This window comes from Bos indicus x Bos taurus, chromosome 10 (assembly GCF_003369695.1).
Source record: "Bos indicus x Bos taurus breed Angus x Brahman F1 hybrid chromosome 10, Bos_hybrid_MaternalHap_v2.0, whole genome shotgun sequence".
Taxonomy (NCBI): Eukaryota; Metazoa; Chordata; class Mammalia; order Artiodactyla; family Bovidae; genus Bos; species Bos indicus x Bos taurus.
In genome coordinates, this window is record NC_040085.1 from 55,290,894 (window position 1) to 55,315,134 (window position 24,241).

A 24,241-nucleotide genomic window follows, 5' to 3' on the forward strand; every position below is an offset into this window, starting at 1 on the left:
TGGGATAAATAGGCAATCTCTGGAATAGAATGAAGAAGCGACCTCATTTGAAATTTTTCATTCTTATGTGTAATATAGACTATCATTATTTAAAATTTTTTGAAAAATGATAGTTATTAAAGAGTTGCTTTTATGTCATAATCTGCATAATCTTTTAGTAATCTTTTTATAAGTTAGAACTTGCATTTATAAAAAATAACACAGTATAAAATTAAATTAAAAATTAAAATTAAATAAATTTTAAAAAGCAACAGAACCACCAAGTACATTAATTTTCTATTGCTGCTTTAACAGATCCCCACAGGCTTAGTGGCTTAAAACAGCACACATTTATCACCTTACAGACAGAAAGTCAGAAGTCTGACATGGCTCTCATTGGGCTAAAATCAAGGTGTCGGTAGAGCTGTTTTGCTTTCTGGAGAGCTGGGGGAGAATCCCCTTTTTTGCTTTTTCCAGCTTCTGGAGGCCCCCTGCATTCCTTGGTGTATGGTCCATTTCCATTTTCAGAGCTAGCAGTCACAATTCTGACTTTTTTTGCCTCAGTTTTGCTCATTAAAGGACCCTTCTGGATGCAGTGGGTCCACCCTGGTAATCCAGGACAGTCTCCTTATTTGAGGTCATCTGGTTAGCAACTTTAATCCAGTCACAACCTTAATTTCCCATTGTCATGTGACAGAACGTATTCACAGGTTTCAAGAATTAGAACATGGGTATCTTGTGGGAGTTGTCAGTAAACCTGCTGCACAATTACTTCTCCACAGCCATATAGTTACAGTTTAAAAAGCCTCCTTTTTAGTACATGACCACTGAGAAGTTTCATCAGTCTTTCCAGCAGCAGTTGTCTTTAACCTCCCTTCTGCCTCCCTCCCCATCCCACCCCTCATGTCTGATTCATTTTGCTTTTTGGCAGGAACCAACGCAATTCTGTAAAGCAATTATCTTTCAATTAAAAAATAAATAAATTTAAAAATTAAAAAAAAAGTTGTCATTTTTCCATGACCTAACAATTGGACTTCCCTCCAACACTTGGAGCACAGAGTGATGCAAACAGCATTGAGATGGGTGTAGAAGCAGCAGATTCCTTGCTTGAAACCCACATTGCCATTATGTTGTGCAAAATCTTCTCTCGCTTTCCTCAGACATGTCCAGATTCTTTTTCTCTGTGAATAATAGTTCCAGCAGCCATGGGCCTGGTGGATCCCAGCTAGGGAACTAGAGCCACCGTGGGGAGACCTTTCTTCTCCTTGTTCTTGTTCCTGTTGTTTAGTCGCTCAGTCATGTCTGACTCTCTGCAACCCCATGGACTGTATAGCCTGCAGGCTCCTCTGTCCATGGGATTCTCCAAGCAAGAATGCTGGAGTGGGTTGCCGTTTCCTGCTCCAGGGGATCTTCCCGACCCAGAGGCTGAACCCCACGTCTCTTGTGTCTCCTTCATTGGCGGTGGGTTCTTTACTACTGAGCCACCAGGGAAGCCCCTGCTTTCATTTAGTTAAGCATGGTTGAGTTTTAGAATTAAAATTCATGAAGATAGCCCAGTCAGAATACTGTAAATGTGTATCCTGTGTGTATTTTCTAGATGATTAAAAAGTCCAGAACTACTGAGATGGCCATGGACAGCCTGAAGCAGCAGCTGTTGGACCTGCATCATTCGGAATCGCTTCAGCGCACGAGGGAGCAGCATGAGAGCATCGTGATGGGCCTCACGAAGAAGTATGAGGAGCAAGTGCTGTTCTTACAGAGGAAGTTGGATGCTACCCTTACTGCACTGAAGGAACAGGTTGGAATGATTTCAAATAGCAACTATTATAAACAAGTAAAGCCGTGACTGACATCTTGCAGTTCATCATATAGAAATGCTGGGTGTTTGCAGTAGGTATTTGAGTATGAGTAAAATTTAAAAGCCCGAAGAGTTTTATCTATGTATATGCCCCGAGGGCATACTTTTGGAAATCCTTCCTCTGGTAGGACTGGTTAGTGCTTTCTCAGTTCTCATATTACTGCTTCCTCATTTGTCGAATATTTATGCATATTATTTATATGTCTTCAGTTCAGTTCAGTCGCTCAGTCATGTCCAACTCTTTGCAACCCCATGAATTGCAGCACACCAGGCCTCCCTGTCCATCACCAGCTCCCAGAGTTTACCCAAACTCATGTCCATCGAGTCGGTGATGCCATCCAGCCATCTCATCCTCTGTCATCCCCTTCTCCTCCTGCCCCCAATCCCTCCCAGCATCAGAGTCTTTTCCAATGAGTCAACTCTTTGCATGAGGTGGCCAAAGTAATGGAGTTTCAGCTTTAGCATCAGTCCTTCCAATGAACACCCAGGGCTGATCTCCTTTAGAATGGACTGGTTGGATCTCCTTGCAGTCCAAGGGACTTTCAAGAGTCTTTTCCAACACCACAGTTCAAAAGCATCAATTCTTTGGCACTCAGCTTTCTTCACAGTCCAACTCTCACATCCATACATGACCACTGGAAAAACCATAGCCTTGACTAGATGGACCTTTGTTGGCAAAGTAATGTCTCTGCTTTTGAATATGCTGTCTAGCTTGGTCATAACTTCCCTTCCAAGGAGTAAGCGTCTTAATTTCATGGCTGCAGTCACCATCTGCAGTGATTTTGGAGCCCCACAAAATAAAGTCTGACTCTGTTCCCACTGTTTCCCCATCTACTTCCCATGAAGTGATGGGACCAGATGCCATGATCTTAGTTTTCTGAATGTTGAGCTTTAAGCCAACTTTTTCACTCTCCTCTTTCACTTTCATCAAGAGGTTCTTTAGTTCTTCTTCACTTTCTGCCATAAAGGGTGGTGTCATCTGCATATTTGAGGTTATTGATATTTCTCCCGGCAATCTTGATTCCAGCTTGTGCTTCCTCCAGCCCAGCATTTCTCATGATGTACTCTGCATATAAGTTGAATAAACAGGGTGACAATATACAGCCTTGACATACTCCTTTTCCTATTTGGAACCAGTCTGTTGTTCCATGTCCAGTTCTAACTGTTGCTTCCTGACCTGCATATAGGTTTCTCAAGAGGCAGGTCAGGTACTCTGGCATTCCCATCTCTTTCAGAATTTTCCACGGTTTATTATGTCTTAGAAGATTCCAAACTGAAAAGAAGGAGTGTTCTGGGAGGTGGCCTGAAATTGAGTGGTTGTCCTGAGATTAACCAGGAGAAGACCTTTCATGGGTTTCCCAGTGTTTGGTTATTAACTTGTCAGTATATATTTGCTAGAAATGATTCTTGGGAGAAGAGTTGATTTTGAGACTACTGTAATAAATAAGAAAGAGATTCTGATCTGAAATCATTTAGATATGAAAGTTGAGCATGTTTCACAGTTTTTATTTTAGCTTTGCCCCAAAAGGAATAAAATGTAACCCAGGTAGTGGGTTTCCTTGTGCTCCAAAACCCCAGATAATCAGTTGAATGAATAAAATTTCAGGGATTGTCTTTCTCAGTGTAATTTCAGAATTAATTTAACCCAAGGAAAGAAGAGAAGAATATTAAAATGTGAGGTTCTCTAAATTTTTCCACGATTTAGGTAGAGTACTATAAACTGCACTGCATTATTGGCAATAATAATTGTTTGTCTGTCGTTTCATTTTACTGTACTTTTATACGTGTTTATGTGAATTTTTATTGGATTTATTGTCCCATATAGATTTTTTAAAGATTCTTTTTATGTAGAAAAATACTGTGAATTTGATCAGTGTGAAGGATAAGCAGAGGGTGGGGAAGGACAAAGACTTTGACAAATTATTAAAGTCTAGAAAAAAAGGTAAAAAAAGAAAATTTATTAAAGTCTACTTTCTGTAATATTAAAACATAGAATTTGAGATATGGTTTTATTAAGCATGGCTCTGTTTGGGTGGCAGTGTGAAAGCTGCTGTGGAGAGTGGTGCCTCCTCAGATGATGAGAGGAGTCGGTATCAGTGGCTTTTCCACGTTGGTTTGGGGGTCTCTCCTACTGACTTAGGCACACTTACACAGGGGCAGCCTGGGAGCAGTTCCTAGTGTGTTTCAACCCCTGTACTTGTTCCATTCACTTTTCTCTCCTCTTCCAACCCCTCAGCCGAAGAATCCTAGACTAGAACACAGCACGGAGTCTTCATTCTGTGCTGCCTGGGCTTCGGATCCCTGAACCATACAGTGAGGGTGTTGAGTAAGGTCTTGTCTACTGTTACATTCTGTCAGTGGCTTTCCTTTTTTCTTTTATTTAAAACGGAGCAGAGCATAGCGCTGATGTTCGCTTCTGCGTATTGTTCCATAACTGCTTTGCAAAGTGGTGATTCCAAAGTGCCTAGTGTTTTTTTCTTTCTGGGAATGCTTTTTTTTTTTTTTTGGTATCCCTTTCATGCTGTCCATTTGCTATCATTTGGCTCAGCAGTATTTTTAATAAAAGGTCAGTTCATATTATCTCAGAATCCAAGCTGAGAGTCCTAATTGGAAAAGGTGCTGTAAAGATCAGCCAAGAGCCAGGGAGTTGGCTGCCTGTAATCAGGAAGATGCATGAGTGTGTTCTAAGGAGACGGGCAATTTAGATTTTCTTACCATAACTGGTAACCATACATACATACCGCCCCTTGTCCTCTTTTTTTTTTTTTAATATAAAAGTTATTGAAGAGGAGCAAACTCTTTCCCTTTTTGATAAGCCTTTTCCTGCTCCACTCCACTCAGCAGGTTACAAAGAAGAATAAAACAACTCTTGAAAAAGAGTAGCATGGAAATAACTAGTTGATGTAGCAGATGAACATGTTTGCGAATGTCTGGGTTCTCAGTGGCTCTCACATAGTCACACAACTGTGTACCTGAGTACATGCCAGTGTTACCTGAGTAGATGATCATACATTGTATGATTTGTGAGTGACAGAGATTGTTAACCTGGCATCTCCTAAAGCAGTCCTGACTAGGCTCCAGGGGGCTCATGAATCTCTGAAATTGTGAGTGTGATTTTCTCTTGGGTGTCAGGATATGCAGTTTTGAGAACACCCATGAGCTTATTCAGATTTTTCAAGAGGTTCAGACCTCCCCCTTGCAAAAATTTGAAAATCACTGCTTTGTGAAAAACTTGCTCTTGGAGGGAAAGGTTATACTTGTAAAATAATCATATTATTTCATTTGTTCAGCAAACTTTTACTGAAACATCTAAACATCAGGATGTAAACAAAGTTTACATAGATTTAAATCTATTTTGAAGGACAAAACTCAATGCAGAAGCTACCTAATTCCACATGATGGGAGGAGTAGCAATCCATCGTATAATCGTGTTTATATGTGTTTTAATTTTTGTGTAACTCATGTATTTTGAGAAATACATGGCATGTAAAATTGTATTACTAATTTAATATTTCCTTTAAGTCATCAGCTTTTCTGGTAGAAAGGATTGTACACACACTCAACATGTAGCAGTTCTTGTTATTCTGGCTGAATTACTCTTGGGTTTTGTGTGTGTGTGTGTGTGTGTGTGTGTGTGTGTGAGACAAAGACGATGAGGAGAAATGAGCTCTTGCAGCTCATAATGTTCCCTCACTGACAGAATGCTTATAGCATGGTATCTCTGAGGTGCTTTCCTCCCAGGTGTCTCCTTTCTCTTCCATTCACAGAAGTGTCATATCCTAAGATCTCTTTTCAGGTGTCCGAGCTGATGTCTACTTTTTCCTGATACCGGTTGACATCTCTGATTAGCTCCTCAGTGGTTTAAGTCTTTCTTCATTCTGGTCTTCTTGAAATCTTCAGCTTCTGTTGAAGTCATGGACTTTAGTTTCTATGTTATGACCTTCAGCTGATCTATCTTCTGATCTTTTATATGTATTTAAGCGCTTCCTATTGACTGAGAGACTCCAGCAGACCTGTGTGCATGTGGCTTAATTCTCATTTTTTTTCCTTTGTGCACTACAAGTCTGTTCAATTCTCTTTCATCTTGTAGGTTCAGCTATTATCTCTCTATCACTGCAGTTGTCTCATTCAGTATTCAAAGACATCTGCCTCTATCAATCTTGAACTGAGTGTTCTTACTCAAGCTAATTGCGGAAAAGATAGAACCATTTATTTTTGTTTTGTTTCTTGGTGTTTAAACTGCATAGTTTTATGAGTATAATCTGTTTTCCTGAACTTGTCAACAGAAAACAGCATGGCTTAGTTGATTGTTGCCTAAGACCCCCACTGTGCCCCCTGCATTCTGCCATGTGCTTTTAGGTCCCTGACCAGGGATTGAACCAGAGTCTTGGCAGTGAAAGCCCAGAATCCTAACCACCAGGCCGCCTGGGGGACTCTTAATTAGATTGTGGCATATAGTCAAATTATTTCCATGGTCTGGCTCTTCACTATAATAGTTTTCATAATTACCTTTTCTTGAACTCTTTTGGGCCAGTTCTCAGTCTCTTGTAAAAGCTATTGTGACCTCCCCAGCACATACATGTGAGTTGTCTCCCCACCTCTTCTTGCTCACACATTCACATTGTCATGAATATTAGCTCATTCGTTGTGTTTGCCGTGTTACTCTGGTGCTTGAGAACCAAACTGGCTTGGGAATCAGCAGCAGTGTGCCAAGAGGTTTGCACTGTTGAATAAACATGGACCAGGTTCCAGAAGCTTCATTTTGCTCAAAAATTTGGTAGAAAAACTTTAAAGCAAACATGACACATTATGAAATAGAATACAAAATGCTCGTGAATTTTTAAGCTAACAGAGGGATCTTCAGAGTCTCTTTGCTCTGCTTAAGGAGAATGTTATTATCCCTATGAGGTGATGTATTTTCTATTTGTTACTGCAAGACATTATTAGGCTTTAGATTACAGTAAAATCAGTCCCCAAATGCCTTCTCTCTGTCTCAAAGTCCTTTCTTGATATGCCTCTTACTATTTATTTTCTTCGGGCTTTTTCAGGTAACTTCAGCCATTTACCTTGATTTACTTCTGTGCCTCTCACATGCTCTGCTATTTGCCTGGAATTCAGCCTGTGTCACACTTCTTGAATGAGAGAGAGGATGATTTCTTCTGCCTGGCTTTGGGATTCCCATGGCTTATTACTTCCAAACACAGTTTCTTTTTGTAGACATTTGAATATATTATATACCTGTTCTAGATTCTCTATATATCCCCATGTAATTACACATGTGCACACATTTATCCTGTTTTTCTTTGTCATTTTTCAAATGTTTTTTGTAGCATTCACTATGTATAAGGCACTATATAGGCACCTTCAAAGAGACTGTTAAGAGAAAAAAGACATATAAAAGATGGAAAAACATGAGAGAAACAGATCAGGTTTAAAACCAGTTCAGAAGAGGGAGAGCTACTTTTTGGCTATTCAGAATAGAGTGAGTTTCCATGTGTTCTGTCTGTATCCTTGCTGACTTGGGACACAGAGTCCGTGGTTCAAGGTGGTTTGCCTAGTGTGTACACACAATTATACTGAGAATGTAAAATGCAAATAGGGATGTAATACATTTCCTTTGGCTTGAATAAAATCCAGTTTTATAATAACAGTGTCTTAGGTATATAGAGCAGAGAGAGACTTTAGAAGCCATCAGATTCAAATTCAACCTAAATGAAAAACAGACTGAGCAGTCGGTGACTGACCAGTTTGTTCTCCTGACTCAAACTTGTGCACTTGACCTTGGAAAAGAGGTGATCCTGTCAGGTAATGATTTTATATTTGACTTAAAATCCAAAGATGTAAGGTCATAATTGTTAGTTTAATATACAATAACTGATTATGAAGAGGACTTCTTGGATGCTTTTTCTGTTTAGGAAGATATCTGCTGTCATTTGAAAGATCAGGTTAAACAATTGGAAAGGAATCAAGAGGCAACCAGATTAGAGAAGACTGAGATCATTAACAGATTGACGAGAAGCCTGGAGGAGAGTCAGAAGCAGTGCGCCAACCTGCTGCACTCAGGTGGGTGTCTGTGTGGGTGCTGGCTCCCCAGAAGGCTAGGAGAAAATGTGGAGCGGGCATAGTAGGATCCATGAATTACTATAAAAATCCAGAAAAAAACAGAAAAGTTCATCAGTGACAATTTTTCTGAACATTGTTACTGCTGTATGTCTATGAAGATGTGGTGTATTTTCCATTAGACAGTTGGGGAAATCCAGACAAGTATAAAGTAGAAAATAAAAATAGCCAATAATCCTACTATGCAGAGACAACTGTTAATGTTGTTCACAAATGAACATGTATAGACAGTTCCCTGCTTCTGTACCTAGTACATTTTAAAACAAATCAAAGCTGAATGTGCAAAAATTGAATAATTTAGACGACAGGTACAATGTTTGAAGAATGGGTTATTCAAAAGTTGAAGTCTGTCTAAATGTGTGTGTGTGTGTATGTGTGTGTTTTGGTGGGGACAAAATTCGCATCATACTCCATTTAGGTCATTTCAGTTTTGTATCCTTTGTTCCACATGGCATTACTTACTGAACCTTTTTTGGTTGCCATTAAAGGCTTTGAAAATATGATTTTCTTTAGTTGCCTAATACTCCATCATTACTTTGCTTAACCATTTCTTAGATGCTCATTTTCTTCTGAAGAAACCCAATAAAGTCCTTTTTAAGTGGGAACCTTTAAACCATTTAAAATATTAGGTTACTGGAGTTTCAAGGGTACAATCCTAGTTCGCCTCTTATATCTGTAGAGGTGGGAGTGGTGGAAATAAAAGCACTCAGAAAGAAGCTAAAGGCAGCAAGATGTGGTTTTCTTATTGGAAGGTAGAAATGGGTTCTAAAGAATTTTCACTTTGGCGATCTGTGAGCTAGAATGTTCTGCTCCTATTAAAGGACTTGTGGAGTGTTAAGGTCTGTAGACATGGCTGGTTTAATTAAAGACATGGCAAGGTCACAATAGCCCATGTCTTCAGCTTCTCGAGGACCTTTGGGCAGCCGTACTAAATCTTGAAAATGTCAGCACCACACATATGCTTTCTGAGTCCCACCGGCTATAGCCTTGGTGGATGCAAGTTCTTCTGTATATCATAGGCAGTTTGTTCCTTTACATCTGACGTATTCTGTGGTTCTTTCTCCCACAGGCTCAGTACAGGAGGTGGCTCAGCTCCAGCTCCAGCTGCAGCAAGCACAAAAGGCACTCGCTATGAGTGAAAACATGAGCAAGGCTTTGCAGGTGAGTGTTGCCACTAGGAAGAGACTTTCTGGGTAACTGAATTAGGCAATGGTTACCTCACCTTTCTGAACCTTGGATTTCTCTGTATATGGTGGCTGGACCATCTCCAATCCAGCCCACAGGAGTCATTCATAACCTTACCCACACAGCTGGGTAGCCAGGTCTGCCCACCTGTGGAGCAAGGGACCCATCCCTTCCTTCACATGGCACGTCCTTTCATCTTGGGGAGTGTCCCAGAGTTAGGTTTATCTACAGGTGTGGGAAACCTACAGTTCAACTGCCGTCTTCTCACATCCTCCTCCAGTACCAGTTATGTTTCCCCCGGAGGAAGAGTTCAGTATCCCCTCCCTGGAAAGATGTATAGTATTTTGTGCCTTTTCACCACTGGCAGAATAAACCAGTCTCCTCTGTCCACTACTCTTAGTCAACATGCACTGCCGCCAGCTTCTCAGCTCAAGGGAGGCTTTTTGTGGAGGATGGAATGTCAGTGAGGGAGATGTGAGAGCGGTGTTTACATCTGCTTTCTCATTCACTTTATTTGTTCATTCAGTTTACCTGAAAATCTTGATATATGCTGGCCTTTACATTTTTAATGTATGCCAAAACGTGTATTTGAAGTAGCATTTCTGCCTTCTGTTGATCATTAAAATGAACTTTGAAGAATAGAAAGAATGACCGATTCCTTCTTATAAAAAATGAAAATGGCTTTCAATTATTTTGTGTTTTAGGAAGAATTAAAAGAACTAAAAGATGAAATTTCTCTCTATGAATCTGCTGCAAAACTAGGAATACTTCCAAGTGACTCAGAAGGAGAATTAAATATAGAACTAACTGAATCGTATGTTGATTTGGGTATTAAGAAAGTCAACTGGAAAAAATCCAAAGTTAAGAGGTATGGAGAAAATACTTTACTATAGAAGAATTCACATTAATAATATTGATGGTGCATAATAAGCAAGCGGCACCAGGCATGAAATGATCAACTGCCCAGGGGTTCCTTAGTGCAGGACAGTTTATTTTAGCAACTTCTAATGAACTGCCAATGTCAGAAATCAAAATGAACAGAAACCTCAAGCGTTGCTATTGTACTGTCTTAATACCAATAGGCATGTCAGTTCCAATAAGGTAAAAATAATTTAGTTAAAATATACAAGTTAAATTCTACTACTTAAATTATGTATCTGTTTTATTAAGGCAAGAGCATATTATTTTTATTATGTTAAAACTGTGTTGAAAGCAGCCATTTGTCAATGGTATATGAGAAAATGAGCATTGATTTTCCCTAGGAGCCCTACTGTGACCTTATTTATTTATTTATGGCTATGCTGGGTCTTCGTTGCTGTGCACAGGCTTTCTCTAGTTGCGTTCGGGGCTGCTCTCTGGTTGCGGTGCATGGTCTGCTCGTTGTGGTGGCTTCTCGTTGTGGAGCATGGTGCTGTGGGGCACACGGGCTTGAGTAGTTGCGGTGCCCAGGCTCAGTTGCCCTGCAGCGTGTGGAATCCTCCCTGATCAGGGATCGAACCCATGTCCCCTGCATTACCAGGTGGATTCGTAACCACTGGATCACCAGGGAAGTCCCTGTGACCTTACTTTTAAAATAGGGATTCTGTCTTTTATGCTTAATACATATATTTTAATGCTGCTTATTTAACACATATTTTTATAGGAATCTCATGGAAGGGTGTGCGTCACTGTCCCTGCTGGGCCTAGCGGGGAAGGGAGTGGTCATGGTAGAAGAGGGAGCACATTTAGATATCATGAAACACTTAAAAGATAAACGCAGGAAAGGATGTATGGTTTGAAGGATTTGCTATTTGGAAGGGACTATGCAAGGCTCTGGGAGTGGAGTACAGAAGATGAAAGAGATGCTCTCTTTTCCCACAGGGAGTTTATATTTTGTCTGATGAAGAGAGGGAGACATACTTGTAAGCCACTAAGTGCTGTGTGCTAAATGCAGTGCTTAACATACAAAGGGGGCATTTAGCCATATCTTCTTCTGGCCTGGGATAAAGATGAAAGATAGGCTTATTTGGAAGAGACTGCATTCAGGCTAAGGAAAGCCTTTCTTGAACGCTTTCTTGAATGAAGCCACCACCTTCCAATTTATAGTTTAAGACTGAGTTTGCCATCATTAGTGTTTAGTCAAAGTGTTTACTACCTGGTACACTGTTTCAAGTATCATGCAAGTAAATGCAAACATATGAATCCTCTGAAAAGTTTGTTCCATAGTAAGTTTTAGAACCTAACCTGTTTTAGTGCTGTGATTCCATTTTCAAAACAACAAAATGAGATGCAGTAACTTAAGGTCTCAGTCAGGTGATGCTGTGGGACACAATGTTCCATTAGTTGAGTGAGGTTCTACTTATCTGGAAGTCAGTCTTTAGGGACTGTCATCTCAACAGAGCACAACTGCAATCCAGACAGACGCCAAGAAGCAAACAGCAGACCTAGATTGTGTGACATATTTGTTAGAAGCCACCATGGGGCTCATACCCCAGGGCCATATTGACTTAGATTTGTTGGTACCCCATGTGTGCATGTGGGTATATGGTAAGTCGCTTCAGTCGTGGCTGACTGTTTGCGACCCCATGGACTATAGCCTGCCAGGCTCCTCTATCCACGGCTCCTCTATCCATGAGTTACCTGATTTCCTAAGTGACCACAGAGTAAATGGGTCGGGGAGCTGGGAGAGGTGCTGCCAGGCCTTCAGCCGGCCAGCTCAGTCTCAGCAAGGAGAGAACGACAGGAACCCACAGTGCTCGAGCGGCCAAGCAGCAGGGTAAGCAGCTTTTATACATTTAGGCCTGTTCTGACCCACGTCAGAATGTCCACAATTGTGATCCTGAGTTATCAAAGGAAGCCTTCAGCTTTGGTTAGTTAATTATAAGCAAAAGAGGATGAATGCGCTTTTAACAGATTTACATACAAATTTAAAGTTAAAATGTAGTCGTCTGGAAAATTGACTGCTGTGAATGGCTCATTTCCTGTTAATGCTCAATTAATTCTCAGGGGCCAGTGGAAAGAGCATGGTCTTTAGATCTAGAATTGTTTTGAATCATAGTTTTGCCGTTTATTACTAACTTTCTGACCTTGGGCAAGTTTCTTGACTTTTCTGAGCCTATTTTCTTATCAGGATTTTTCTATCAGGTAAAAGTATAGCATATCCCTTGGGGGCTTAAAATAGATAATGACTATAAAGGGCCTCATGTAATAAATTCTAGCACATATTAGACATTTAATCAGTGGTAGCTGTTACTATTATTATTTAAGAGATACTTGGCTAAAATATACCATTGATCAGATTTTATATTAATCTTTTTTCTTGGAGTATAATTCTTTACAATGTTGTGTTTCTCCTGTACAACAAAGTGAATCAGCTATATGTATACATATATCCCCTCCCTCTTGAACCTCCCTCCCCTTAATCAACTTTTGATTGGACACATTTAATAAAAAGTCTTTGATCCTCATTTAAATCTTGGGGGAAACGTGGGAGACATATTATTTTAGAGTTGGGAAAACCGGAGCTCAAAAGAGCAAACTCCTTAGCCCAAGAAGACAGATGCTTAGCCACAGAACTAGTACTTCAGCCCAAAACTTGACTGTCATGTAAATCTGTTAGTTCATATTTGCGAGACAGTCAGACCTGTTTGCCCTACTTCATTCTTCTATGTTTTTTCAAAAAGAGGATTAAAGATTTAGTTTCTGCCAAAAAAGATGTCTCTGCAACTTATAACTTTAATTTTTGCCATAATTAGTCTGGGAATTGGGTAAATAATACATGTATATATGTGTGTGTGTTTATATATGTTGGTTTATCTTTGATGTAGAGTTATTCCATCTTGACTTTTACTAAAATATATTTACTTTGCCCTTTCTATTTAATTAGTAATCATCACCCAGATCCTACAGTAATTTAAAGCACATCCCTGGGTTGTAGCCACATGTTCCAGGAAACAAACTCACTCAGAAGGACAATGCAGATAGTGGAGTGCAGTTTATTACACTGGCGGACCCCAGGCAGAGTCTCCTCTTAGCCAAGGACCCCGACCTTGTGAAAACCTTATATACCCTAAGTGTACGTGCCCAAACCCACCTCCCCAAATTCCCTGAAACTAGGCTGAATAAAGGAAAAGAAAGATACAGAGATAACCTGTGATTCATATGTCTTAGGCCTAGGTAGTTAACAGTGGACAATTATCAATAGGCCTGTGGTCATACCCTAAAAAGCATAATAGAATTTATGATTCCATTTGGTTACACAGACACTTGGGGGTCTTTTAGGTGACTGAGGGTCTAGGTACGAGCCCTGGGGCTCTTCTATCTGGTGGCGGGGGCGGGGGGGGGGTGCGGTCTGGTTTTCCAGTTGGTATGTCGTTTCCATTGATACTGGGCATATAGCTCAAAATCCACAGTCCAGCCCAAGATGGAGCCTGTTCTGTCTGTTTCCTCCTTCACCTGTGGATAATAAACTCTAGACATCACATGGCTATCATACCAAAAGGAATGCCAGTGTTCAACCAGGAAAGTGAGGGATAACTAAAACAGGTGGTTCGTCATTGGGGCTAAGGAAGGAGATGTTCAGTGAAGTGCAGGATAAGTGAAGACAATATCTTACGGTCATCCCTCCCACCATTGGCTACATGGCTCAGTAGGTAAAGAATCTGCCTACCAACGAGGAGATGCTACAGTTGCAGGTTTGATCCCTGGGTTGGGAAGATCCACTGGAGGAGGAAATGGCAACTCATTCCAGTATTCTTGCCTGAAAAAATCACAAGGACAGAGTACCCAGGTGGGCTACAGTCCATGGGGTTGCAAAGAGGCGGACATGACTGAACACACACTTATTTACTTACTATCCCTCCCACTAATGTTTTAATGGATAAGAATTCAGCTTTGTTTGTTGTTCAGTCACTTTGAGGAAAAAGTAAAAGTATCCTTAGTTCAAAGTGGGAGGAGGTACAGGAGAGATTAGATTTGTACCTTTTCTCTGCTGAATCATGTTTCTTAGAACCAAAGGAAGCAACACTTTGCCAATGTTGAGAATTTTCCTTTTGTTGACTTGAGCTCCTTTCAAATCACTGACCCAAATTTTAGCGGCTCCAAGCTTTTATTCCCAACTACCATCTCCCTCAAGCTGCTGCTTAGTAAACCTTAAGGGTTTAGCCTGTGCTCTACTTCACATTCATGGAATTGGAGTAGCTAAATCTGCATGCAGCCTGCAGACAGCTTCCCTTCTTCCTTATTGTAGTTGGCTGTGAAGCTCAAATAATAAACATTTAACAAGTGGAAAGCCTTTCCCCTCCGGTCTTCTCAGCAGGTTTCATCAGGGACAGTTTATTTGGATTGAGGGGAACCGCCCTCCCCAGGGCTCACTAGTGAGCCTAATACAGAGCTAGTCACCACTGCTGACTTTTCCCTTTTGGAAAAGAAGAGAAAATTATTTTAGCTAGCACTTTCTCTGTGCTCTGACTTGGCTCCCTCTAGGAGTACATGGTGTGCTGTTTCAGTTGTCAGTGTTCAGTAAGAAAAGAAGCATAATTTGTTATCGGCTTGAAAGTTAGTTCACCATGTCGTATAGCACTGGAAGATGTATTGCAATATGTTTTATATTTCTTATGTAAATTATATTTATCTCATGTATTTCTATATAAGTAGAAGTGGTTTAGGTTGGTGAGATCTATACATACACACATATTTACACTATAATACATATTTTAAAAGTTGTGTATACTGATAAACATGTAGTACATTGCCAGGAGCTCCTATTGTAGCATTAAAAAACCCCTAATATTTTGTTCATCTTCTCTTTCTCTTTCTGTATGCGTACATGTATGTATATACACAGTATGCATATATATGTGTGTATATATTTAATGTTTCATTTGGAATCATCTGAAACTGAAAGTTAGAGAAATTATGTTAATCTGGATACTATTCTTTTTCCTTTTTCTTAGAAACAGACTTTAATTTTTTAGAACAGTTTTAGATTTATAAAATAACATAGGACAAAGAATTACCCCATACCCTGCATCCATTTTTCCCTATTAACATTTTACAACAGCATGGTACAACTCTTGAACTAATACTGATGAATTATTATTAACGAACATCCATAGTTTATTTAGATGTCCTTCGTTTTTACCTGGTGTTCTTTTTTGTTTCGAGATCACATCTAGGATACCCCCTTACATTTAGGAGTCATTTTTCCCTAGGTTCCTCCTGACTTTCCTTGTTTTTGATGACCTCGACAGTTTAAGAAATGCTGGTCAAGTGTTTTTAGGAAGGAAGACCCTCCTGGAATTTGAAGTTTTTCTCAATGGGTTTTGTGGAGGAAGACCGCAGAGATGAGGTTCCATTTTTATCACCTCACTTTAAGAGTACATACTATCAGCTGTTTATTTCTTCTCAAATGTAGCTTTCTCCTTTTTTATGGAAACATTAGAAGATACCAGTTAAAAGCAGCCATAATCTTACTTCCCCTCCCAGGAAGAAAACTACTATTAACACTTTGGTATATAACTTCCACATTATCTGTTTTGTAGGTTTCTAAAGAATAAAATATTATTGAATATATTACTTTAAAATGTGTCTTTTAACTTGGTACATTCTGAAATCCTTAGATATCAGTAAATATTGTTGTAAACACTTATCAGTGGATATTTGGAACTATATTTTAGTTAGTAATACACTGTTTAAAAATTTTTTTTAAACATAAGTAATTTTTTTTAAACGTAAGTAATGCAGTATTATAACTAAAAGCATACTTGTAGTCTGGTCTTTATTCACATCTTCGGTTTCTTTCCTTAGATGTGGATGAATAATCTTGTCAAAGAGCATGCGTGTTTGAGGCTTTTGATAGGTGTTGTTACTCATATCATGATAGTACCTATTTCTCTGTACCCTAGGCACTGTTGAAGGTTATCACTTCCTGTTTAAAAATTTTATGTAGTTAGATCCATCACTTTTCCCTTTTGATTTCTTGATGGTATTTTTCTAGTACTTTTTATAACTTTGCTTTTTAAACCTTTTAACATTGTAAAATATAACACATAAAAGTGTATGAAATATAAGTGTACAGCTGAATGTATGATTTTAAAATGAATTCCCATGGAACTATCATCAAGATCAAGAAATAAAACATTGCCAGCCCGTATTCCTCTCTCTAGTCATAACGTTGAGCTTGCTACTGTCTTAACTCTTAAATTATTTTGGTTTTCTTGTTATCTTTTAAAAGCTAGTTATTCTTGCCTGAACACTATATGTGAGATTTGCCTTCATTTAGAGGGAACTCATATATCAGGTGGTTTATCTTTTTTCCTTTTTTCTGTAGTTTTATTTGATATACAGTTGGCTCTTGAGCAACATAGGTTTGAACTGTGGTTTGAATGTGGATTTTTAAAATAAACATAGTACATGTATTTTTATTTTACAGGTGGTGGAGGGGGGACCAGTGCCCCCAACCCTCCACGTTGTTCAAGGGTCAACTGTATTTCCAGGACCATAAAATTCACCCATTTGAAGTGTACATAGTTCAGTGCGTTTAGTATCCCCAGAGTTGTCCGTCTATTACCACAACCTAATTTTAAAACATTTCAGCTTCCCCCACAAGAAATCCAATACTTGTTACCAGTCATTCCCTGTCATCCCCTCTGTATTCACTGTGCTGTGCTTAGTTGCTCAGTCGTGTCTGACTCTGTGTGACCCCAGGGACCATAGCCTGTCTGGCTCTGCCCATGGGGATTCTCCAGGCAAGAATACTGGAGTGGGTTGCCATGCTCTCCCCCAGGGGATCTTCCCAACCCAAGGATCGAACCCAGGTCTCCCACATTGCAGGTGGATTCTTTATCATCTACCAGGGAAGCCCAAGAATATTGGAGTGGGTACCAATCCCTTTGCCAGGGGAACTTCCCCACTCAGGAATCCAACTGGGATCTTCTGCATTGCAGGTGGATTCTTTACCAGCAGCTCGGGCAAATACTAGTTTTCTTTCTACCTCTATGGATTTTCCTATTCTGTATATTTCACTTTAATGGATTTATATAATATGTGGTTGGCTTTTTTTGTGATTGGCTCCTTTCACTTGGCACATAATGCTTTCACGGTTCATCCATGTTGTAGCATGTATCACTACTTCAATCCATTTTATAGCCAAGTAATATTCTGAATATATTCTGAACAAGTAATATTGTACAAATATAGCACATTTTGCTTGTTTATTCATCAGCTAATGGACATTTATTTGGATCATTTTACTTTTGGGCTATTACGAATAGTGCTGCAAATTTTTTTGTTGTTGTTTTGTTTTTTAAATGTAAATTTATTTATTTTAATTGGAGGTTAATTATTTTACAATATTGTGTTGGTTTTGCCATACATCAACATGAATCCGCCACGGGTATACATGTGTTCCCCATCCTGAACCCCCCTCCCACCTCCCTCCCCATACCAGCCCTCTGGGTCGTCCCAGTGCACCAGCCCAAGCATCCAGTATCATGCATCGAACCTGGACTGGCGATTCGTTTCATACATGATATTATACATGGTTCAATGCCATTCTCCAAAATCATCCCACCCTCTCCCTCTCCCTCTCCCTCTCCCACAGAGTCCAAAAGACTGTTCTATACATCAGTGTCTCTTTTGCTGTGTCGCATACAGGGTTATCGTTACCATCTTTCTAAATTCCATATATATGCATTAGTATACTGTATTGGTGTTTTTCTTTCTGGCTTACTTCACACTGTATAATAGTCTCCAGTTTCATCCACCTCATTAGAACTGATTCAAATGTATTCTTTTTAATGGCTGCGTAATACTCCATTGTGTGTATGTACCACAGCTTTCTTATCCATTCATCTGCTGATGGACATCTAGGTTGCTTCCATGTCCTGGCTATTATAAACAGTGCTGTGATGAACATTGGGGTACACGTGTCTCTTTGAATTCTGGTTTCCTCGGTGTGTATGCCCAGCAGTGGGATTGCTGGGTCATAAGGCAGTTAGTTCTATTTCCAGTTTTTTAAGGAATCTCCACACTGTTCTCCATAGTGGCTGTACTAGTTTGCATTCCCACCAACAGTGTAAGAGGGTTCCCTTTTCTCCACACTCTCTCCAGCATTTATTGCTTGTAGACTTTTGGATTGCAGCCATTCTGACTGGCCTGAAATGATACCTCATTGTGGTTTTGATTTGCATTTCTCTGATAATGAGTGATATTGAGCATCTTTTCATGTGTTTGTTAGCCATCTGTATGTCTTCTTTGGAGAAATGTCTATTTAGTTCTTTGGCCCATTTTTTGATTGGCTCGTTTATTTTTCTGGAATTGAGCTGCAGGAGTTGCTTGTATATTTTGAGTGGACATGTTTTTCAGGTTTTTTAGATGGTTTATATGGTAACTTTATGCTTAACATTTTGAAAAATGGTCAGTTTTCTGAAGTGGCTACACTGTTTTACATTGTCACTGGCAATAAACGAGGGTTTCAGTTTCTTTATATCTTCATCAGCACTTGTTATTTTTTATTTAAGAAACTATAGTTTCCTGGTGGATATGAAATAGTTTCTTATCATGGTGATTTGCTAATGATGTGGTTTTCACTTGATGGCTAGTCATGTTGAATATTTTTTTCATGTGTTGATTGGCCATTTGTGTATTTTCTTTGGAGAAATGTCTATTACATCTTTTGCCCATTTTAAAATTGGGTTGTCTTTTTACTGTTTAGTTTTAAGAGCTATTTATATATCCTGAATTTAAGTCCCTTGTCAGATACATGGTTTGCCTATATTTTTTCCTATTGAGTGAGCTGTCTTTTCTCTTTCTTGATAGCACGCTTTGAAGCACAAAAGCCTTCAATTTTATGGAGGCTAATTTACGTATTTTTTTTTCCTTTGGTTGCCTGTACATTTCTAAGAAACCATTCTTTAATCTGAGATTCTGAAGTTTTATACCTGTTTTCTTCTAAGAGTATTATCTCTTATATTATGTCTTGAAATCTATTTTGGATTAATTTTTTGCATATGATATGAGGTAGGAGTCTAACTTTATTCCTTTGCATGTGGATATCCAGTTGTTTTGTACCATTTGTTGAAAAGACTATGTTTCACTAAATTGTTTTGGCATGCCTGTCAAAAAATGAATTGATAGAGAATGTGAGTGTTTGTTTCTGAGCTCTCAATTTTATCTCATTGAGCTATATATCTTTATGCACTAGATTGCCATATCTTTGTAGTAACTTTTGAAATTGGAAAGTGTGAATCTTCCAACTTTGTTCTTCCTTTTCAAGATTTCTTTGGCTAATCTGAGTCTCTTGTAATTCTATACGAATTTTATGATCAGTCTGTCAATTTCTGCAAAGAAATTAGGCAAGATTGTGGTAGGGATTGTATGGAATCGATAGAACAATTTGGAGGAATATTGCCATCTTAATAATATTGTGTCCTGATCCCTGAACACTGGGTGTTTTCCCATTTATTTTGGTCTTCTTTTATTTCTTTCAGTGTACTGGTCATACACGTTCATAATTTTGTGGTTTTTGGGGTATGGGTCATGCTTTTGTTAAACTTACTGCAGTGTTTTATTCTCTTGGCTATTCTTTTTGCTGGATTGTTTTATCTTTTATTTATTTTTCTGACCTCACCACATAGCTTGGAGGATCTTAGTTCCCCAACCAGGGATCAAACCTGTGCCTCCTGCAATGGAAGCATGGAGTCCTAACCACTAGACCCACTAGGGAATTCCTTGGATTGTTTTCTTAAATTTATTTTCAGGCAGTTCACTACTAGTGTATAGAAATACAATTGATTTTATATATTGATCTTGTATCCTGCCACATTGCTTAACTTGTTAATTAGTTCAAATAGTTTTTTAGTGAATTCCTTAGGCTCTTTTATAGTCAAGATAATGTCATCTGAAAATAGATGTATTTCTTTCCTTCCAATGCCTTTTATTTCTTTTTCTTGACTAATTGCTCTAGCTAGAAACTCTAGTACAGTGTTGACAGAAGTGGCAAGAGTAGACATCCTTGTGTTGCTCCTGATTTTACATGGAAGTATTTAGCTGTTCTCCATTAAGCATGGACTCTAGCTGTGGGTTTTCTGTAGATATAGGTTTTCTTTAGATTTTTCTTTCACCAACATTTTGTTTGTGAGACTTACATTACATCGTAGCTATAGCTACATTGGAGAAGGAAATGGCAACCCACTTCAGTGTTCTTGCCTGGAGAATCCCAGGGACGGCGGAGCCTGGTGGGCTGCCGTCTTATGGGATCGCACAGAGTCGGACACGACTGAAGCGACTTAGCAGCAGCAGCAGCAGCAGTAGCTACATTACCAGTAGCTGTAGCTCTTTCATTTACATATGTAAATATATGTGTGTGTAGCTTTCATTTGTATGAATATTCCACAGTTTATTTTCCTTTCTACCATTCATAGATTCTTAATGTTATTTTCTGGTGCAATGTACATACATTTCAGTTAGGTATATACTAGAAGTGAAATTTCTTGTGGTACATGTGTTTCAACTTTAATAGATAATGCCAAAATCTTTTCCAGATTAGTTGTGCCAATTTACCTCCCCACCAGAAGTGTATGAAAATTGTAGTTGTGCTTTGTCTTCTTGGTAACACTTGATATTGTCATTAATGTGTAGTGTTATTTTATTGTGATTTTTATTTGCATTATCCCAGATTACTAATGAGACTGAGTTCTATTTAAGAAAATATGTCTATTGTGTTTATTGATGGCTTGGGTATGGGGGGTGTGTGTGTGTGTGAAGAAGGACTTGCTTGTGTCCCTTCTCAGTTTTTAGATTATTTTTTTGTGTGTGCATGTGTTCTGTTGATTTATAGGAGTTTTTTGTTTTTTAATATCTGTTCTAGATAGGCACTCTTTGGTTATGTGTATTGCAAATATCTTTTTTCACCTTGGGCTCGTCTTTTTATCCTTTTAATGTATCTGTTGATGGATAGAAGTTCTTAAGCATCAGTCAAATTTTTCCATCTTCATGTTAGTACTGTTTATAGTCCGTTTTAAGAAAAACCTTTCCTTACTGCAGGGTCATGAGGTTATTCTTTTATGCTGCCTTCTGAAAGCTTTATTGCTTTGCTTTATACTTTAGTTTTACCATCTACCTGGAATTGCTGTTTTTGTTAGGGTTTTTCTGACTATTCTCGCTCGTTTACACTTCCATGTGAACTTCCATGTTTAACTTATTCTGTTCCAGGAAAAAAAAAAAATCCCGATAATATTTTCACTAGGATCACGTTAAATATACATATATACATTAACCCAGGGACAACTGATATCTTCAGGATGTTGGATTTACTTATTCAAGAATATAGCATGTCTTTTCATTTGTTTAAATCTATTTGTCTTTTAAGAGTGTTTTGAAGTTTTTCACATTTAGATTTCGCAAAATTTCTTGTTAAATTGATGCCTAGATATTTTATTTGCAATAGCGAATGGCATATTCTTTTCCATTATTGCTTCTGAGTATTGTGTGTATATATGATTTCTATATTTTAGGTTATAACATGTTGCATTCTAATTCTCTTCATAGTAGTTCTTCCATTAGATTTAAGGGTTTTTAGATACAATTGTATCATCTGCCAATGGAGATAGTTTTACTTCTTCCTTTTCACTTATGCTTCAAATTGCTTTCCCTTTAAGCTTAAAGTTCCTGTATTTTATTTAGACATTAGCAGTATAAATGCTCTTTCCCAAAGTGGTTTTACCATTTTGCATTCCCAGAAGAAATGTCTTAGAGAGTTTCAGTTGTTCTCTGTCATTGCTAAAACTTGATAGCCAGTCTTTTAAGATCTGAGCACTTCTAGTGTGTGTGTAGTGATATCTCATTGTGGTTTTAATTTGTATTTCTCTAATGACTAGTAATGTTAATCATCTTTTGGTGTGGTTTGCTTCCTCTTTTCTTGACATGCTTAATTGCCATTTGTATATGTTGTTTGGTGTATATATATGGACTGACATGCTGTAGTCCATGGGGTCGTGAAGAGCTGGACATGACTTGGCTATCTGATCTGATGTTGTTTGGTGTTCATATATTTCAGGATACAAGCCCTTTGTATCAGATATATGTGTTGTGAGTGTTTTCCTCCCCTCTCTGGTTTATCTTATTGTTTTCTTATGTTATCTTTTGAAGAGCAAAAGTTTTTTTATGAACTCAAATTTATTTCTTTTTACACTTCATGGTTTTTGTACAGTTCATGAGTTATTGTAACTCAGTGTTAACAAAATTTTTCTGTGATGATTTTAGAAATTCAGTAGTTTGGGCTGTTATATTTACATCTGTGATCCATTATGAGTTAATTTTTTAGTATAGTGTGAAGGAAAATTTGATTTTTTTTTATTCCAGTAAATCCAATTGATCTAATCCCATTTGTCAGAAAAACTTTTCTTTTCCAATTGAATTGCCTTGATATCTTTAATTATCAGTTGATTGTATGTTTGTGGGCCTATTTCTGTACTCTCCATTCTGTTCCAGTGGTCATTTTGGTGGGAGCAGTCTTGATAATGTAATTTTATAGTCTTGAAATGGGTTGAACAAATCCTTCAACTTTGTTGTTTTCAAAATTGTTCTGGCTATTCTCAGTACTTTGCATTTCAAAATAAATTTTATGATTAGCTTGTCAAGTAATAGAAAATTTGCCCTCTGGACAAATTTGAAACTTAAATTTCAAATTTTGAAATGTGTTGAATCTATAGATAGTTTTGGGAGAATTGACATCTTAAGAAATTGCCACTTGTCACTTAACACTTCGGTAAAGCTGAGGGGATAAAAGAAAAGGAGTCTTTCAGTTTCTGAATATGCATGCTATACTTCTCTCTTTGTCTAGGTGTTCTTCAGTTTCTCTCAGTCATGTTTCGTAGATTTTATTAAATGTTTGTTTATTTGGTGGCGCAAGAGTCTTAATTGTGGCATGCAGGATCTTGAGTTGTGACATGTGGGGTTTAGTTCCCTGCCCAGGGATTGAACCTTGGCCCCTGCTCTGGGAGCTCTGAGTCTTAGCTACTGGATCACCAGGGAAGTCCCAATGTTTAGTAGTTTTCAGTGTAGAGATTTCCCTTTAGCTGAAGAATTTCCTTTGGTATTTGTTCTAGAGCATGTCTGCAAATTCTTTTTTTTTTTTCCTTTCTTTTTTTTTTTCTTTTAAATTTTATTTTATTTTTAAACTTTACAGTATTGTATTGGTTTTGCCAAAAATTCTTAGTTTTGTTATATGGAAATGTTGTTATATTTGCTGATTACAGAATTCTGGATCAACTGTTTTTTATTTCAGCACTTTAAAGGTACGCTCTCCCACTGTCTCTGGTAGTTCCTGAATAGAAAGCTATTGTTATTTGAATCATTGTTTCTGTATATAATGTGTCGTTTTTTTCTCCTGCTGTTTTAAGATTTTTTTCCTTTTTCTTTTTTCAGTTTTCAGCACTTTCATTATGTGTCTAAGTGTGTTTTTCTTTTACTTTATCTCATTTGCAAAATGTAAATTATGTCTTTTACCAAATTTGTGAAAATGTTGACTATTCTTTCTTCAAATACTTTTTCTGCCCCTATCGCTTTCTCTCTCCTTCTGGTTGTCCAATTACATATAATGTTAAGTCGTTTTATGTTGTCCCACTGTTCTCTGAGACACTGTTCATTTTTTTTGCCACATTAGATAATTGCTGTTGAACTATTTTCAGGTCCGCTCACTCTCTCCTCTGTCATTTCTATTCTGTTGAGCCTGTCAGTTGAGTTTTTTTTTTAACTTTTAGATATTGTATTTTTATAATGATAAAATTTCCATTTGGTTCTTTTAAAGTTTTTATCCTCTGTTGAAAATTCCTATTTTTTTCGTTCATTTCAAGTGTGTTTTCTTTACTCATAAAGGCTAGATATTTGCCGCTTTAAACTTTTAAAACTCTCTGTAATATTTCTAGCATTTGGGTTTTCCTTGTTAGTTTTATATTGAGTGCTTTTAGATTGTATACTAGACATTGTGATTTTTTTGTTGTATAGAGACTCGTATGGGTGTTTCATATCTTCGTTTACTTTTCTGAGCCTTTGCCACATTGATTTGAATTTGTCCTGTGTATGTATGTGCCTTTTCAGGGCTAGTCAGTGTGAGACTTG

The 24,241-nt window shown here is 38.2% G+C and overlaps 1 protein-coding gene across 8 annotated transcripts in view; it reads left to right on the plus strand.

The window, feature by feature from the left end:
* The window catches only part of CEP152 (centrosomal protein 152), a 101,838-nt gene that overhangs the window by 28,083 nt on the left and 49,514 nt on the right, over positions 1–24,241 (plus strand). For all 8 annotated transcript variants that reach the window (XM_027554060.1, XM_027554063.1, XM_027554062.1 and 5 more), the window contains exons 9-12: positions 1,577–1,777; positions 7,753–7,900; positions 9,027–9,118; positions 9,847–10,010. In XM_027554060.1, coding sequence (XP_027409861.1) covers positions 1,577–1,777; positions 7,753–7,900; positions 9,027–9,118; positions 9,847–10,010 — 605 coding nt within the window. The remainder of the gene's footprint in view (positions 1–1,576; positions 1,778–7,752; positions 7,901–9,026; positions 9,119–9,846; positions 10,011–24,241) is intronic.